An 18,494-nucleotide genomic window follows, 5' to 3' on the forward strand; every position below is an offset into this window, starting at 1 on the left:
TGAGGTTTCTGCAGGAATACTCTGGGAAACCCTGAAGACTTTCTTAAGAGGGCAGATTATCTAATATTTTTTGACACAGAAATAAATTGGAAACCAAGAAGGTATCGGAGCTAATCAGTGAAATTACTAGAATTGATCAAGAACATGCCAGGTGTCCAAGTGAGGCATTTCATAGGAAAAGACAGGCTCTGCATTCAGAACTCAACCTTTTAACAACTGAAGAAACTGAACAACTCATTTTTAAATCAAGACATCATTACTATGAACATGGAGAGAAAGCTAATAAGATCTTAGCTCAACAAATCCACAAGCAGGAAGTTCGCAATGCAATCCCAGCAATCACCAACACAGACGGAGACAAATATTGAGCATAAAAATACTTTGTATAATGCACACATTTAGAGAGTCTAAAAATGACAAGACACAATGTAACGCATTTCTGGATGCATTATAGATACTACAAATAGATACTCTCAGTGCAGAGGAATTGGACAAACCTCTGGCACTATCAGAATGACTAGATGCTATAAACTCACTTTGGAGTGGGAAAGCAGCAGGCCCTGATGGCTACTCTGTCAAATTTTATAATCAACTAGCTCCCCTTTTATTTGCAACATTTACAGAATCTAAAAGGCAATAAAATTCTGCCTCAAACTTTTCGCCAAACATTAATTACCGCCTTTCCTAAACAAAATAACGACTTGTTACAATGTGCATCATACAGACCAATTTCATTTCTGAATAATGATGTTAAGATACTCTCCAAAGTTCTAGCTAGAAGTATTGAGAAAGTCCTTCCGTCGGAAATATCACAGGACCAAACTGGATCTATTAAAGGCAGACATTTAGATTCCAATCTTTGATGCCTGTTTAATGTAATATACAGTGTAGTGGTGCAACGGATCAAAAACCTCACGGTTCAGATCGGATCATGGTTTTAAGTTTTGGATCAGATCAATTTTCAGATCAGCAAAAAAAAAAAAAAGACAAGACAAATTTAATTCTCCATTTATTTAGTTAAGTATTTTTGTCCATTAATAAAAATTCAACTCAAGACTCATTCCACTCAATTATATAAATACAAATTAAGGTGCAATATAGGGCATGATAACTACAGAGAGACACAGAAAAATGTGAACTTTTGAAATGCGTAGTGGCAGCCATGGACATTGGTAGCACTGTGGAACAGGGACCTTGAGCTGTAAACAATCTCGCCATTTAGTAATCAATTGCAAGGTAATCAATGGCAGCTGTGCGAGAATTGTTCGATAACCGTGTCATCTCAAGATTCGGTGACATTCCATGGCCCTCAAAATCACCGGATTTGTCCGTTTGTGATTTTTTCTTGTGGGGCTACCTTAAGAGTCAGGTCTACATGACTCGGCCAAGGACACTGAATGGATTGAAACAAAGAATTCAAGATGAAATTCGTGGTATCCCAGCTGGGATGTTGCAGCGATCAATGGGGAACCTCAACAGCAGATTGGAAGAATGCATACATACAGGACGCCATCTACAGGACGTAATTTTCAGACATTGATAATTTGGATTACTGTCTCTTAAAAGGCAAGTTGTAGTGGTTCAATTGCTGTCAATAAAATTTTTTTGTTGGATTTTTCAAAAGTTCCCGTTTTTCTGTGTCACCCTGTATTTTCTTTATTGTGAACACAATAAAAAAACAACTTTAAATGCAATTTAAGGCATCATTGCTACTTACTTTGAACATGGAGAGAGAAATAAAAACTAGCTTATGTCCACATCATCAAAAAAGAAGAAAGCAAAGCAGACCTGAGCTTATAATTTCAATTTTTTTTTCAAAAACATGACGATGTCTACATTTTCTGGGGAAAGTGTAGATCTGTTTGCTGTAACTATGTCCCCTGCTGTTGAGAACACCCTCTCGCTAGGCACTGAAGTGCCAGGCACAGCAAGATGGTGTCTTGCCATTGTGGCAAGGTGAGGGTATTTACATTCGTTGCTTTTCCACCAAGTCAGTGGATCACCATCGACTGGAATGCCACTTGCTGCCTCATAGGATACCACCTCCTCTTTGATGGTGTCAGCAAAAGCCTTGCTGACCATGTCCATCTGTGCAACGGTCTCACCAAAAAGCTCTGCCATTGCTGACTTCTTTTGAGAAGGAGATGTGTCTGCTCCTGTTGGTGCTGCATATTGAAGCTGCAGGGAAAGTTAGATTATTGATTAAAACATTTTTTTTCCAGAGACATTAAAATGTGGCAATAACTTAATAAACTTAACTAAAAACACTATCATTAAAAATAAAAAATATATAATTTCAAAATATTTATTTTCTTTACCTCTTCACAGTCTTCAGTGCCAAGACTGCTCACAATCTCAGTAGTGAGATCACTGTATGTCCTCAGGCGTAGTGCAAGGTCTAGGTGAGACAGTGATTTGAACCTTGGATCAAGTGCAGTAGATCTGTGAAGGTTGTGGTGAAGTGTATCTGGGCTTCAGGTCCTCTCTAATGACAGTCTTGACATCTCTTGTGATGGTGCTGTCTTCCTCACTTAGGACCATGGATTGTAGGATCCTTGTTTTCAGAGGCAGGATCATGGATGCAAATGGTGCAGTTTCAGTGCTCAACACAGTTGTAACCATTTTGAGTGGTTTGAGCAGCTGGAGGACCTCCTCTGCCACTTTAACATCATCATCAGACAAGGTGACGATGTCTCTGGCATTTTTCTTCAGGGTTTTGTCTGTTAGTGCAGAGTATATAGCTGCCTGCTGCTCAAGATAACGCTCCAACATATCATAAGTGGAGTTCCACCTTGTTGTGACATCATGTATGAGCTTCTGAGTAGGCAGCTGTAGCATTTCTTGCTTGGTCTTAAGCATATGAGCAGCTGTTGAGCTTCGGTGGAAGTAGGAAAGCACCTTCCTGATCCTCCCATGGAGGCGGTCCATCTTACACACTTTCATTCCCTTTTGGGATGCTAAATTAATTGCATGTGCAAAGCACCATATCTGTGGGCCCAGTCCTGCTTCATTCACTGCATTTATTTGGTTTTTGACATTATCTGTTGTGACTGTGATATTAGTATTGGGCTTCTCTATCCTCCACTCTGCCACTGCTTCCGTCAATATATAATGCCAGGTTTGTGCCAGTGTGACTCTCATAGAGGAGGCATGTCTGCAGTACAGGGCTTCGTATCGCCCACTCCGCTGAGATGGAATGAGCGGTCACGGTCACATAGTTTTCTGTTGCCCTGGAGGTCCACCCATCTGTTGGTAGAGGGCCACAGAAGATGCCTGGGACAGTTCAGCCATAACTTTTGACTTTTCCTGCTCATACATACTTGGGACGATATTATCACTGAAGTGAGTGCGTGACGGAATATCATAGCGTGGCTCAAGCACATGTATGTTTAAACCCCTTGCTTTGCACAATGGAATATGATCTCATGTCTGCAGCAATAAACAAAATAGTTTTTGTAATAGCTTTCGCCCGGTCAGCAGCAAAGGGCTGCTTAAATGCCATGGATATCTTTGGTTGTTGCGCAGCCATCTTCTTGGGTCCTGTCACATCAGGGTGGTATCGTTTTAAATGAGTGGCCATGCCCGATGTGTTGCCAGTCTCATAGGGCTTCCTCATGCCACACATTCAACAAACTGTGGTGGTTTTATCCACCACCCTTTTCCCATCAACATATTTCACAGGGAAGCTAAAATGCTCCCACACATGAGACCTAAATGATGCCGGAGGTTTGTCGAGCTCCTCTGCTTGAACTGCTACCACTGGCCATGACCATATGAAGCAGCAAACCGGACAAAAGTCGAGCGAAAATGTGCGAGAGAGACAGGGTTAGTGCGCGAGAGCTACCGAGTTAGTGCGCGAGAGAGATAGTGCGTGAGAGAAGTTTAATTGCAGTTCAGTGCGTGAGAGCTACTGAGTTAGCGCGAGAGAGAGACAGTTAGTGTGCGAGAGAGGTTAAGAGAGTGCGTGAGAGACACATGCACAATACAGTGGAACTTTTTTTTTTTTGGATCTTCGGATCATGTGCGTACCGAACCGTGGACAGGAATCGGTTCGGATCACGGATCAACAATGATCCGTTGCACCACTAGTAATATATTCACCCATAAAGTCAAACACCCCGGAGATGATATTATTGTTGGATGCAGAAAAAGCATTTGATATGGTTCAATGGAACTACCTTTTCACTAGAGAAATTTGGGTTTGGCACAAACATTTGTGCATGGATCAAACTACTGTATACCAATTCAGAAGCTTCAGTTTGTATTTACATTAATTCAGACTACTTTGAACTAGAATGTAGTACCAGATAAGGATGCCCCTTGTCACCACTGCTTTTTGCAATCGCCATTGAGCCACTGGCAGTTCAATGTCAAAATGCGTATAAGATAAAGGGGATTATCAGAGAAGGCATTACCAGAATTTCAAAAGATTTATGGTCTCAGAATAAATTTGAATAAAAGTGTGTTCTTTCCAGTGAATTCTCAAGCACACAATAAGGTTAGGTGGAAGGTGTCATGGCTCTACCTAACTTTCAATTTTATTACTAGGCAGCAAATATACAAGCCCAAATAAGTACAAATCATCACCAATATATTAACAACCCAATTTTGCTTCACTTACTTATATAGAACCAATGTAGGAAGTATTTTAAGATATGATTGTACGTGGCACCTCTGGACAAGAACTACCTTTTTCCACCCTCTCAAACGTATGCAGTTTTTAATCTCTCGAAAACATTTGGGATTAAAACACTTAGAAATCTGTACATAGACAACATCCTTGTATCCTACAAACAATTACACACCATATTTAACTTTCCAGCAACACATTTCTTTCATTACCTTAAAATTAGAAGCTTTGTTAAACAGAACCTGCCCAGTTTTCCTCACCTCCCACCTACCCTGTATGCCGGAAAAAATATGGATCGGTCTTGAGGACTCAGACAGCATCTCTGTAATATATAACACCATTTTAGCAGATTCTCTTCCCATTTCTTTTTCTTCTCCAGTTATCTTTATCCACTTATTAAACTTATCAATTTACTTATTTATACTAGCTTTAAGTTTTACTCTGTTAGCCATGCTCTGTTTCTCAGGGGTGGGGGCTGATTTGTTTTCAATCCTATTTTTGTAAAAATTGATCTGTTTGTATGCAATGATTACAATAAAATGAATAAAATTAAAAAAACAACATTTCTTTGCATACTGTAGATATAGGCAGTTTTATAAATTGTATTGATTCTTTAATAATATCCAGTGTTACTTTTTTTCCTACTGTTAACTAACTGTAATGTAATCTGATAGAAGATACCATTTCTATAGTTACATATAAACTATACCTTTGAAATCAACTCCTTGTCCCGGTACATGTAAATTTAACAATACTTTGCTGAAATTATTTATACAGCTTTATTCAAACACTGGCAAGTTATCTGTATCATTTTTTATTACCGTATAAGTTTGTTAAAGCACTGAAAAGTTAAAAAAAATTATTTTCCAGTGTAGCTATAGAATTATGCAGTACAACAGCATTTAAAAGAATAGCAATCCTTTGTATTACAAGTTATTATATTTCTGTCAAACATCTGAAAGTCTGAGCATTCATATTGAAAGCTTTTTTAGAATTATTTTAAAATGTTTGCTGTAGTGAAAATGTCATTTTTATATTCTAAACCTGGTAATGAGATACAAAAGGATGGCACTTACACTTAAAGGTTATTTGTACGTGTCCTTCACATCCATTACACTGGAGAGGCTGATTTCAACTGTCAGCTGGACTGCAAACAAATTACATACTTGGGTTCTTCTCAAATATATTGACATTCTGTGCTTCTTAAATAAGAATATAGTATCCAGTTGTCTCTGTCTGATTTTCTTCATATTTTCATTTTTACCAGTGATTAAAAGTAACTCAAAAGAAGAAATATCACAGTGTTAACACGTTTTAGATTGTTTATTACAGAAAGGCATGAAATACCCAATGCCTTTAATGGAAAAGTTTTTTGTCCTCCAGGACTCTCTGCTAAGTAAGACACCTTTAGCAGCAGTAACTGTAAGCACATATTTCCAATAACTATTAGTATTCTCTCACAGCACTATAGAGGTGTTTATGCCGACTCTTACAAACCTGCTTAAACTCAAAAGAATTTGTATCTCGAGCATAAACCGCTTATTTCAAACCCTTCCCAAGATATCTTTGGAGTTTTTAATTTTGATTAGAGTCCCAAAACGTTATTCATTTTCTTAAACCATTGTGTAGTGGTTTTGCTTATGTGATATACATTGTTCCTGTGCTGCATGATTTTGCTACACTTTTTCTTCAACTCATGAACAGATGGCCTGGTATTCTCCTTAAGAATTCTCTGATACATAGTAAAATTCATTGTCCTGTCATTGTCATCTACATAATGAAGCAGTAACATATCATCAAAAAAGCACCAACATTAGCATACCTAATTGTTGGCATGCCTTTCTTACTAATGGAATCAAGTGTTAGCCTTTATCCAAACATTGTAAGACCTGAGTTGACCAGAAATTTTTATATCTTAAAGCCCTGTCACACAATTTTTTCTAGCAATTTCCAGTCATAGTCATAATCTTAGCAAGCTTCCTTGACCATGAGTCATATATCCCACCAACCTTTGTCATGTGGTGGGTGCGGCAATGCGCTATATCTGTGTGTGCTCCAAACCTCTCTCTCTCTCTCTCTCTGTCCATCCAGTCTGTGACTTGTCCTGACAAAGTGGCACAGGTTTGATGTTGTCTTCAGATGTAGAAGCAGGCTCTCTGTATATGAGAGTTAAGAACTAATGGGCACTATCCCAAGAGTACAGTTCATATAACTAATAGGAATAAGGAATGCAGGTGTTTTAGACCTTGCAAACTGAGCAGTGGCTCATCTGTCTGATGTCTGTGTTTTACATTCCATGACTGAATCTTAAAAATTTGGCAGGGAGTCATTGTACCAGGACAATATTCATGCTGCACTTGGTGTGTCAGACAGTACATTGTTGATTGTTAGGTAAAAGGGTGAACTTGCAATATTTCGAAAATGTGAAACTATACTATAAAGTTGCCATTGAGTTGTCTAATTTGTCATCTCCAGCAATTTCCAGGCATATAATTTAACATTCTTAAGTGGTGAGATTAGCAATAGCAGTCATCGAGTTTGACCCCTCCTCTCCAACCGGATGTAGTGTAAGGTGGTACCACCAATAGTAATGACTGACCAGATCTGAGATAATAGCTAATGGGTTTGCAAACTCCAGGTAGTGTTATACTATTATTTTGGAAAGATTTGAGTAAGCTGGCCTTTATTTGGAATATTGACTACTCTGCAAGGCTTTCTTTATTTGCATGATATGTGGCACAGTTCTGTGAATGACGATATTTAGTTTTTGATCCTTCAAATAACATTCTCATTTGTCACATATACTGTAAAGTGTAATTAATCTACTCTCTCTCTCTCTCTCTCTCTCTCTCTCTCTCTCTCTCTCTCTCTCTCTCTCTCTCTCTCTCTCTCTATATATATATATATATATATATATATATATATATACTCAGCAAAAAAAGAAACGTCCTCTGACTTTCAACTGTTTTTACTTTCAGTAAACTTAATGTGTAAATATTTGTATGAACACTAAAAGAGTCAACACCATAAGACATAAACTAAAAATGTTTCACAATGTGTCCCTGAATGAAGAGAGGCTCAAAATCAAAAGTACCAGTCAGTATCTGGTGTGGCCACCAGCTGCTTGAAGTACTGCAGTGCATCTCCTCCTCATGGACTGGACCAGATTTGTCAGTTCTTGCTGTGAGATGTTACCCCACTCTTCCACCAAGGCACCTGCAAGTTCCTGGACATTTCTGGGGGGAATGGCCCTAGCCCTCACCCTGCGATCCAACAGGTCCCAGACGTGCTCAATGGGATTGAGATCCAGGCTCTTCCACTGCGAGGATGATCAGCTGTCCTTCCTGTCTCCCTGTAGCGCTGTCTTAGGCGTCTCACAGTGCGGACATGGCAATTTATTACCCTAGCCACATCAGCAGTCCTCATGCCTCCCTGCAGCATGCCTAATGCACGTTCATGCAGATGAGCAGGGACCCTGGGCATCTTTCTTTGGGTGTTATTTCACAGTCGGTAGACAAGTCTCTTTAGTGTCCTGCGTTTTTAGAACTGTGACCTTAAATGCCTACTTTCTGTAAGCTGTTAAGGTCTTAACGACATTCCACAGGTGCATGTTAATTAATTGATTATGGTTAATTGAACATGCATGGAAAACATTGTTTAAACCCTTTACAATGAAGATCTGTAAAGTTATTTGGATTTTTAAAACATTATTGTTGAAATACACAGTCCTGAAAAAGGAACGTTTCTTTTTTTTGCTGAGTATGTGTATATATATATATATATATATATATATATATATATATATATATATATATATATAAAATCCTAAGCCTAAAAGTGCAATCATTTTATGTGACGTATTTTGTCACGCTTTAAATCGGGCTTATTTTAAAACCTACATATATATGTTTGATATCATTCTTTTTAGAATTTATCAAACTTTCATGTGATGTTGTTAGATTTTCAGATTCTTATTCCGTTTTTAAATTGTAAACTAAAATATCAAGAAAGTTGTGAGGCAGCCTACTAGGCTGCAACTGGGGGTTAGGCGCCGAAGGTGCCAGGGGGGCTTCTACCATATCTTTAAAAAATCGCTTTCTCTAACGGAGGGGCTCAGCTGTGGGATAGATGGGGGCCCAGTGCCCACCCCCGGTTTGGTGAGCGAAGTGAGCAGTGGGCGGAGCCTCCTAGTGTAAATATAAATGCCTAATGCCTCACTGTAACTGTGACAGCCAAGTCAGAACTTTTTTTTTAATTTTCTTACTTTATAGTTATTCTGGTGTGTGTTCAGACTAAAGTGTGTATATATTTATTTATGTTTTTATCTACCAATTTATTTATTTAAAGAGCTTCTGTAAAAAGGCAAATTTCCCCCTGGGTACAAATAAAGTTCTGTCTGTCCGTCTAAATCAGGGTTGACCAAATCCGGTCCTGGTGGGCCACAGCGGTTGCAGGTTAGAGCAGCAACAAGTCCTGATATTCAATAACGGCTTTAATTAACAGCAAGACTTGGCTTCTCATTAAGAAACTAGTTAGAGTGAAACTGGCTGGAGTTTGACCTTTTCAAATTTAGTTGCTCGTCTGTTGGCTCGTTTCACATCTCATTTCTGTTTGGCTGCCATTTAATGAAGAAACAAATCAATTCAGAGGACTGAATCCTTAAAATAACAGATCTATTCAAATAAAGGGAAAATAAGTTAACTAGCAGTGAAAACTGATGGCTGATTAGGAAAAGGGTTAGAATGGAAATCTGCAGCCACTGCGGCCCACCAGGACCAGAGTTGGACACCCCTGGTCTAAATGCATAACTGTATGCACTTCTCAAATGATATTAGTGAGAGGAAAATAATAGCTTGTTTATTCACAGCAAACGTTTGTGGATGTGTTCTATAGAAGTTGTCTATTATGGAAGAAAGATTAGACTTATGAGTCACACAGTCAATACAGATAAAGTGTTTTGATATGCTTTCCGTATTAAAGTATAGCATTCATCTTAAAGAAATAGCATAAAGGGTTAATAGATGTCATAAAACTGTTCAGGTATATCAAGAAACCAGATAAAGGTCAACTGAACAACAAAATATACTGAAAGATGACTAAGAAGTCAGCAAGTGTCCTGCAAACAACTATAATGAACAGTTGTTACATACACAGAAATTTCAAGGATGGTAGGTCAAACAAAAGGGTATAAGAAAAATTAGGATATAATAAAGTAGACTTTTAGTTTATATAGATCATTTGGATGTAATGCAACAAACCAACAAGAGTAAAATGTATGCATTGATTGACACTGTATGTAAATTCAATAGTTTATAACATGAATCTCTATCCTCTGTTTCTCTGAACATTCTGACCATGCTGTAACAGTTTTTGAAGAATGCTCCCTCCTATTTTGTCTAGGAGTAATTAAATGATACAATGAACAATTTTTCTCCTGTCTGATTACTGATTTATCCTGTTAGAGGATAAGTTTCTTTCTTTAATTAAGATGTTGATTTCTACCACACTATGACTATAAACAGGAAATAAATTCAGCTCCTAATAGGACAACACTCATTTCCTAACCCGGTAGTCATTTACAAACACTATGTAGTAATACCTCTGAAAATTAAGTTCCCTTATAATAGAGTTGACATAAAACATGCTATTTCACATGTGCAAATTCAAGTACCAGTCTGCCTGAATCCTGTCATTGTGCAACTTTGGGACAAAGAATAGTCATTGCTGCCACTGATATCGTGCATACTGTAGAACATGAAGTTATTATACATACATGCTTTATTTCATGCCTATTGTAGTTATTTTAATACTTTATAAAGTAGTTAATATAATCTGCCCAATATGTCACAAAATCATAAAGCAAAATCTTTAGAAAAGGAATGCAAATTATATAGAGAGCTGGAGCTGAAAAAAATAAATGCCACATAGCAGAGTCATTGGTGTTAGCAGTTGGCCATAAAATGAGCAGGTGCAGAGCATGGAAGAGGGAACGTGGATAGAAGCACTTAACCTATAAGCACTTCAGATTTGTTTCTTCGCTGCTAAAATCCATTGATGTAAGTACGTGGACACTGGTGAGTCATCTTAAAGATCCTGTCTTAGACCATCTCACAGACTTGGAGAAAGTGAGGCCGATGGTGTTGCTTCTGAGCACAAGTGAGGCATGAGTCGGTGCCAGTAGTGTCAATGTTTACGCACTGAATATGACAGATGAGAATGGAAGGAGCTGCCCAAAATTGGGGTGTCAGCATCAATGTTGTTCAGTGTTGTTGGGCCGCCAAGAAAGAAGATGGCAGAAACTATGAGCCGTAATCTAATTTTTTTTTTTAGTTGCAGTTTTATCCTTTCTAGATTAAAAAAAATATTTTGAATAGCTCTGTGTTATTGTTATTAAGGAATATTGGTCATTTATACCCATAATAATAACCAAACATACCAGGTATGATAAGAAGTGAAGATTTACATGTGATCAGTGAGTCAAGTACTATCGCTGGCACAGGTGTGATTAAGAAATTGTTTCAAAATGGCTCTCAGGCTATATAGTGTGCTGTCATTAAGACTTCTGCGTTAACAACTGGGGCCTGTGCATGGAATTCTCACTAAAACATGGTGTACAGATAAAAGTGGAAATGTACATATGCACAAAAAAAATCAGATGCACAAAACTGTGCGTAAGCCAACTTCCATGCACTTCTGCTCCATAAATCCCAGTCAGTGTGAAATGTAAAGCATGTGCGTGCACCTGCCACCCCACCCCAACTCTTCCCAGAATTACGCCCCTTTGAATATGCAAATCAATATAAATCGACCCTTACGTTCAGCATTTTGTGAGCATAAGTACTGTAAACATGTACATAAAGTGGCTCAGGTTGTGCAATATTACAGTTGTAGTCCAAGTTTACAGTGAGGTAATTGCAGATGGCTTTGCTTAGTCAGCATGTGCTATAAATGTCCTCCAGGGCTGGAAGCTGTATCCCGATAATCCTCTGCGCTCACAACTCAACCCAGCATAATGCATTCCAGTCAGCTGCTGTGCAGCAGTGATACCACACACACATATAATGGTTTAAACTACCCTGAGTGGTGCACTGAGAGTAACAATGCTAATGCAGCTATGGTATTTGGAATAGTTTGTTAATTCTGTGCACCATTATATTGTTACATGATTACAATCAAGTGAATTCAATTTGTAAATGATAATGCAATTAATATTGGTGTATGTGATAAATCTCATGTCACCGATGCAAATCTTTAAAAATGGAGTCCACACAGAAACAATAGCACTGCGTTGATGCTTGGTGCCACTAGTTTGCAAAAGTGAGCAGAAAAGTACATATGCAAGGGGTGAGACTGCTGTGAAAATATGCGTGGCTTTACGTCAACTTTAGTTTTTATACATTGCAATGTGAGCATGGAAACAGGTGTATGTATTGTTTATATATTAGGCCCCTGAAGTCTACCATGAAGCAGTTATCACTCATCTATTTTCTTTTCATGTTGTGTGCTTCATTCTAGAATTGTAAGTGTGCTGTCTGTAATTATTGGCATTGAGCTATAATTAAATCGTCCAATTGATTGTGTGCTTAAAAAGTTAGAAAACGAGTTTTCTGTAGTATGGTGTACTGGAATTCCCTACATCTTCTCCTAAACATTTTAGTCCACTATGATGAATGTTCTTTGTAGTAAGTAAAGTTTGTAGCTCATCAAGACAGAGCTGAACATTCAAAATGGATGCTCATGTTAAAATGGATTTTTAAATGGCTTGTATTTTTATAAAGCATTCACTTAAATATTGCACTGAATTGTTTTACTCTTGTCACCATTCCAAATGAACATTAGATTAGTTTCGGTCTACTTTATTAATCAACAAGGGCAAATTCAAAATGGTACTGTTTGGTAATATTTGGCAATATACTTTCTCAAACACAGTATTTGGTAATTGTAAATTTAAAAACTGCTTAAAACAAAGGGTACATACAGTAGTAAATATCCCAGCAAAGAGTAAATATGGGCACGAATGAAGTATATTTCAGTGATGAATTAATATAGCACTAAAACACTGGGGAGGACTATGCCTAACAATTGTAGATTACAGTGATCATGGTAAATTAGTGGTAGCATTGTGGTGCACCTCTGCCAAACAGTTCCACAATACTCATTTTGAATTCCTTGCCATCAATTATGTGACATTTTCATATTGTTCTTATATGAGCATGAGTCTTCCTCCAGGTACATCCATGTCCTCAATAATTTGCGAGGTAGGTTAATTGGCGACTTTTGATTTGACCACATGTGAGTGTGATATGTCTGAGAGTGTGCCCTGCAATGAACTGTCACCCAGGAGGTGGTTTCTGTAGTCAACACTTCCAGGGTAGGCTCTGAACCCACACAGCCCTGAATCAGATGAAATGGTTTTCAGAATGTATGTTTGGATACAAGTAAAAATTTCAATGTATTGTGCTCTGTAATTTTAATACAACTACTCCTGCCATTAGGTCAACACATTATCTACGTAAACACTAGGACACACTGCATAGGTTCATATTTAATAAAGAGGCCATTACTGAGTTCCACAAAAATATTTATGTTGAAGAAGACTTCATCAGTTATCATTGAGGGTATTACTCTTACATTGGGGTGCTATGCCAAAGTATTAAAAAATAATAAAACATTGCTTGTAAAACCATGTGTTGTAAAATTATTCTTCAATATTCTAGATTGTTTTAAGAGGTTTTAAAAGAGTTTAAAGGTTTTATGAGGTTTGTGCACTGCACGTGCATAAAACACTATTGATATGTAAGTTTTTTCTCTTCTTCATTATGTCAGCATTTAACTGGGATATTGAAATCTTTTACTATTTCACTACCCTTCAGAGAATGCGTATGGTTAGAAAAGTTGATGTTAGGTCTGCCTATTATTGTAAATTGAATACACTATATGAAATATATAACTCTATAAATACTGCTGGGTGGAAAATGATTGCAAAGCCCAGCAAGTAGCAATCTTAATTTGTACAATATTCTGTTTCTCTCCATAGTGTGGCCTGCATGATTTCTTTATTTTGAGAGATACATTTATCACCCAAACCATGGATAGTTGCTGCCGAATTGTAAATACTGATTGGATTGGCTCCAACCACCTGTAATCCTAAATATAAGATTAAGCAGCCTGTGAAATGGATGGTTATAGATTCACATTTTGTACCAGGGCTAAATCATCTACAATACTGTGATGACCTGTCATGTTCATTTCATGTTTTCTTTCTAATTATATTTAATAATAATTTTACAAGTAACTTCCGTCTAGAGTTGATAGTTTTTAATTGTTATCTGAGCTTCTGATTGGGAATAGATTCACAGTTACAGTTCTACAGTTTACAACACCTCAAAATACCAAAGGCAATCTGTTTTGAATTTCAGATTTTGTATTACTGTATTTGTAAATATTTCAATCTGGGAAAATCATCTGAAAGGCAGGAAAATCTAGAAAGTTGTCACAGTTCATTGGTCTAGTGTTCTTTTTTTATTAAATGGTTTTCTGTAAAGCATAGTCCATTGGACTTTATACTCTGATGGTTAGTTGGTTGACTGATTTCACTACCAAAAGTAAGGGTAATAGGGGAAAAACTACACACCCTTATTAAAGAAAAGGTTTACTTTGACCTACTAGGTTCATAAATCTGTTAACTAGAAGATATTTCTATCAAATGTAATGTAAGTGAAGATCACTAATGCTGTTGAAATGTTCTTTTTGTGTTCGTATGTGCAGTTTCACTATACAAATAAAAAAAACACTTTGATTTAAATGCCTGGTAAAGTTTTATGAATCATGAATAGTTAAAACATTTTATGCACTTGTAGGAAAAATGTAGTTTATTGTATAAACCAGTGTTTTCCAGACTCGGTCCTGGGGGTCCACTGTGGCTGCAGGTTTTTGTTCCAACTGGATTCCTAATCGGTGACAACACCTGATAACGATGAGCTCATTTAATTAGCTGCTATTTTGTTTCTTTTATTCAACATTCAGAAAAGCACAGCAGCATGATTTTTACATTTATAAGACACTAGCTAAATACCCGCGCTTCACAGTGGCAAAGTACTGCCTTAATATTTTTATTAAGAAGAAAATTAAACCTTTTTAAACTGAGGGAAAATATACCAATAATTATTTGTTAAGGATCTCTTTGTATAGCACATTGTGAGTTCGGCCCTCCGGTTGTAATATGACCAAGCTGTGCGCTGAGCTTACTCTTAAGCATGCAATGTACAGTTGGCCATTTGAACAGTAATCTTGTTTCAAATCTCACAGCTTGGATTGCTGCTGTCATAATCGCTTTGAGTTTCATGGTTTGTTTAAATTACGACAGTATTTGTAGGACTTGTGTTGAAGTGACATTCGGCATCTGTCAAGCGTTGTAAGTATACAACCGGTTTCATCGATAACTTCACATCCAGCTTTTCAGAGTTTAAACATTCATAAACATCAAAGTGTCCACTACTGAAATCGTCACCTGTGAATCTAAGATGTTTAAGAGGCATTGGCGGTTGTCAAAAGGTGTAAAATATTTGGCCATTTCGGTACAATTGAAAGCGACAACCGAACAATTCAGCGGCAGCCATCAACTTACATGCAGAACCATTGGTGAAGGGCTTAAGCAATTCACTCTTCTAGTGCTCCTGTGTAGTATAATTATCTCCTGTACCGTCATCAGTCCACACCTTGAACCTGTCCCAGTCATTCAATACATAAGACACAATGTTCCTCTGGATATCAAGAGTGAGCCTGATATGGCCATGCACTATGTAACAAAGAGAATGGAAAAGGTAGGTGCCATCTCCGGGCATGCAAACCACTCGGTAAGTGACAGTTCTTTGATCGATGGTGATCACCTCGATAGACATGTTAATGCTGGTACGGTCGGAATGATAAAGAAAATGGGTACCTGAACAATGTAAAGTAAGTCTAAAATACCTAAACAATAACTATAATCGTAATAAATGAACAATAAAACAGTGGAGAAGCCGTGGATTAAATAAAAAGGCTGTAGTTATCAGCAGGGAGACGTGAATCCCGTGGCGAGGCAAGGAAGGGAATGTAGAGACTTGAGCGACGGACGGCCTTATATAGGCAGGCACCCAGCCAACAACGTGGGAGGCGTTGGGATGGGGGACCCAACACCACCTCACACGGTAACCGAGCTGCAAGCTATGGACGTATATATGTATGTAAGTAGGATTCAGTTAGCGTTGGGAACCCGCATACCACATTTCTTGAAGATGGGCCCATAAGTAACAAAGACCGTTAAAAAGTTCAATATGGCGGCCGACAGTGGCATCATACCACCGAAATAAGTACCAAATTTCAGCCTTCTACCTACACGGGAAGTTGTAAAATTAGTGACGTTAGAAAGTTCAATATGGCGGCCAACAGTGGCATCATACCATTGAAATAAGTATGTACATCGGTTTCGGTTAGCACAGGGAAGCCGCCTACCAAATTTCGTGAAGATGGGACAATAAATACGAAAGTTCAACATGGCGGACGTTGTCGACCGTTATGACCGTTACGTGTAGAATTTCGAAATGAAACCTGCTTAACTTTTGTAAGTAAGCTGTAAGGAATAAGCCTGCCAAATTTCAGCCTTCTACATTCACGGGAAGTTGGAGAATTAGTGATCAGTGAGTCAGTGAGTCAGTGAGTGAGTGAGTCAGTGAGGGCTTTGCCTTTTATTAGTGTAGATTTAGAAATATTTCTGCTTTTCCTATAGATTTAAATGCTTAACTCTCTTTTGTTGATTTCATTATATTTTGCCCTTGCTCTGTGCAGTTTTCCCCCTTTGTTGTATGTTATTAATGAGGATTAAAAACTAGCAGAGCAGAGACCCAGGCAAACAACATGGAATAATCAAAGGCTGCAACTACTTTAGCATCAGACCCACTAATTAGTAGATAATGGATTAATTAAACAATTAGAACACCTTGAAAAGTAGAAAGAAAATCAAGATGAAAATACTGTTAAAAAGAAAAAAGATTATTCCCATATAACTGTTTGGTACATTTTAATATATATATAATAATATATATATATATTATTAGCTTAGTTTTCTAATTTCTATATTGTTCCCAAAACACAGAACTTGGGAAATAACAGTTCACTATTTTTGCCCTGGAGTCCAATTAAAAACAGAAGGTGGTTGGAACAAAAACCTGCAGCCACAGGATCGAGTCTGGGAAACACTGGAATAAATCATGAAATTGGTGTTTGTATTTTTTTTCTGCATTGCTGCACTTTTTTGTTCCTGTATCATTGACTTTAATGCCACATATTTTAAAAAAAAGCTTAAAATGCTAGAATTATGCATGATTTATAAAAAAAGGTGCAGTCTTTACTTTCTTAGAATTTGTTTTTATTGGATGTCCTTTGAAAATGCCTACGAGACAGATGTTGTAATTGCTGATGTTTTGAGTCTATATTAAAATCAGTGTAGTCCCTTTTCTTCCCGTGAACTCTGTTATCAGACTGTGATCCTCTATAAAGTATTTAAGTGGACATTAACTCTGTTGTACTTGTACCTCTTTTGTTTAACAGATATGTACCCTGGAACTTTCATGAGCCAATACAAGGCATATACAACTTTAAAGGAGATCGGGATCTGGAGCATTTTTTAGACCTTGCCAACCAGACAGGCCTTCTGGTCATTCTACGGCCTGGGCCTTACATCTGTGCTGAGTGGGAGATGGTAAGTGTGGTTTCTGTTTCTTTGGAAATTGTAGAGGTATGTGTTAGTGAAATGTATAATGTATAGGATACAGGCATTGGTCAACTGGCTTAGAAGTGTGATAATGGCATCTTTGTGTTAATGTATTTGTACTTAAATCAGACTATGTCTTGGTCAGTGAATGTGTTGTCACAAAAGCATGGCCAGCAGTGTGACAAGGGCTTTAAAAACACAAAAAACCTCTGGCCCATAAAAACAAAAGTTTTTTTGATGCTTGAAGATTTACTGAGAATGCAAAAAACATTACAAAGAAAAAATGGGTAGAAATTCATAAAAGTGTTTACCTCAAAGGCAAACCTGAAAGCAAATAAGTCCAAAACTAAATCCAAGAACAGTGCCTTATAATCAAAGCCAGAACTTCAAAAGACTTCAAAAGGAAATCCAATAACGAACGGTAACAACCTCAATGCTTAAGTACCCATTTCATGAGCAGCTTCTTTTTAAATGGCCCAGCTCAGCACACAGAATACAAGCATAAAGAACAAAGTAATAAAACTGACCTCACACGTAAACACAAAATATTTAAAAAAACAAATTTTAATCCATACATAACATGCAGTAAGAGACAAAACAAAACCAAGCATATTTACATAGTAATTCATAAGCAAATTAAACAAAAAGAATGCATACTTAATCCAGGCATGAAACTCTGGCTGAAAGGCGACACACATAATGCTTAACATTATCAGAGTGCTCCATGTACATCCCTAGAGCTGCACTAGTCAGCAGTTAAAACTTCAAATGCTAATTTTTATTTCTTAGCCAGAGGAGCAGCAGAAGCTCTCTTGTGAATGTAAGCTACACTAATATACTTCAGCACTAATCATACACTATGAAGCATTAATGGTAAAGTATTAAATATTAAAAACATACTAAGAATTTGTTTTAAATTCTGTTTCCCATACCAACTCAAGTTGTTTTTTTACATCTCAAAATTTAGAGTTTCTGCTTTAATAATTAATTTTTTATTAGTTAAATTATGTTATGTAATCTGCTTTCATTTTTATATATTTTTAAGTTACTTACAGGCTCCCATAAGAGATTTCTTAGTACAGTGAATTCAGCTCTTCCACCCATTTTTATTTT

General features: G+C 37.3%; 1 protein-coding gene across 1 annotated transcript in view; it reads left to right on the forward strand.

Moving 5' to 3' along the window:
* Positions 1–18,494, forward strand: part of glb1l (galactosidase, beta 1-like) — a 197,806-nt gene that overhangs the window by 15,045 nt on the left and 164,267 nt on the right. Inside the window, exon 3 of the mRNA XM_039755971.1 lies at positions 17,219–17,369. Coding sequence (XP_039611905.1) covers positions 17,219–17,369 — 151 coding nt within the window. The remainder of the gene's footprint in view (positions 1–17,218; positions 17,370–18,494) is intronic.

Source organism: Polypterus senegalus, chromosome 6 (assembly GCF_016835505.1).
Source record: "Polypterus senegalus isolate Bchr_013 chromosome 6, ASM1683550v1, whole genome shotgun sequence".
In the NCBI taxonomy this organism is placed as follows: Eukaryota; Metazoa; Chordata; class Cladistia; order Polypteriformes; family Polypteridae; genus Polypterus; species Polypterus senegalus.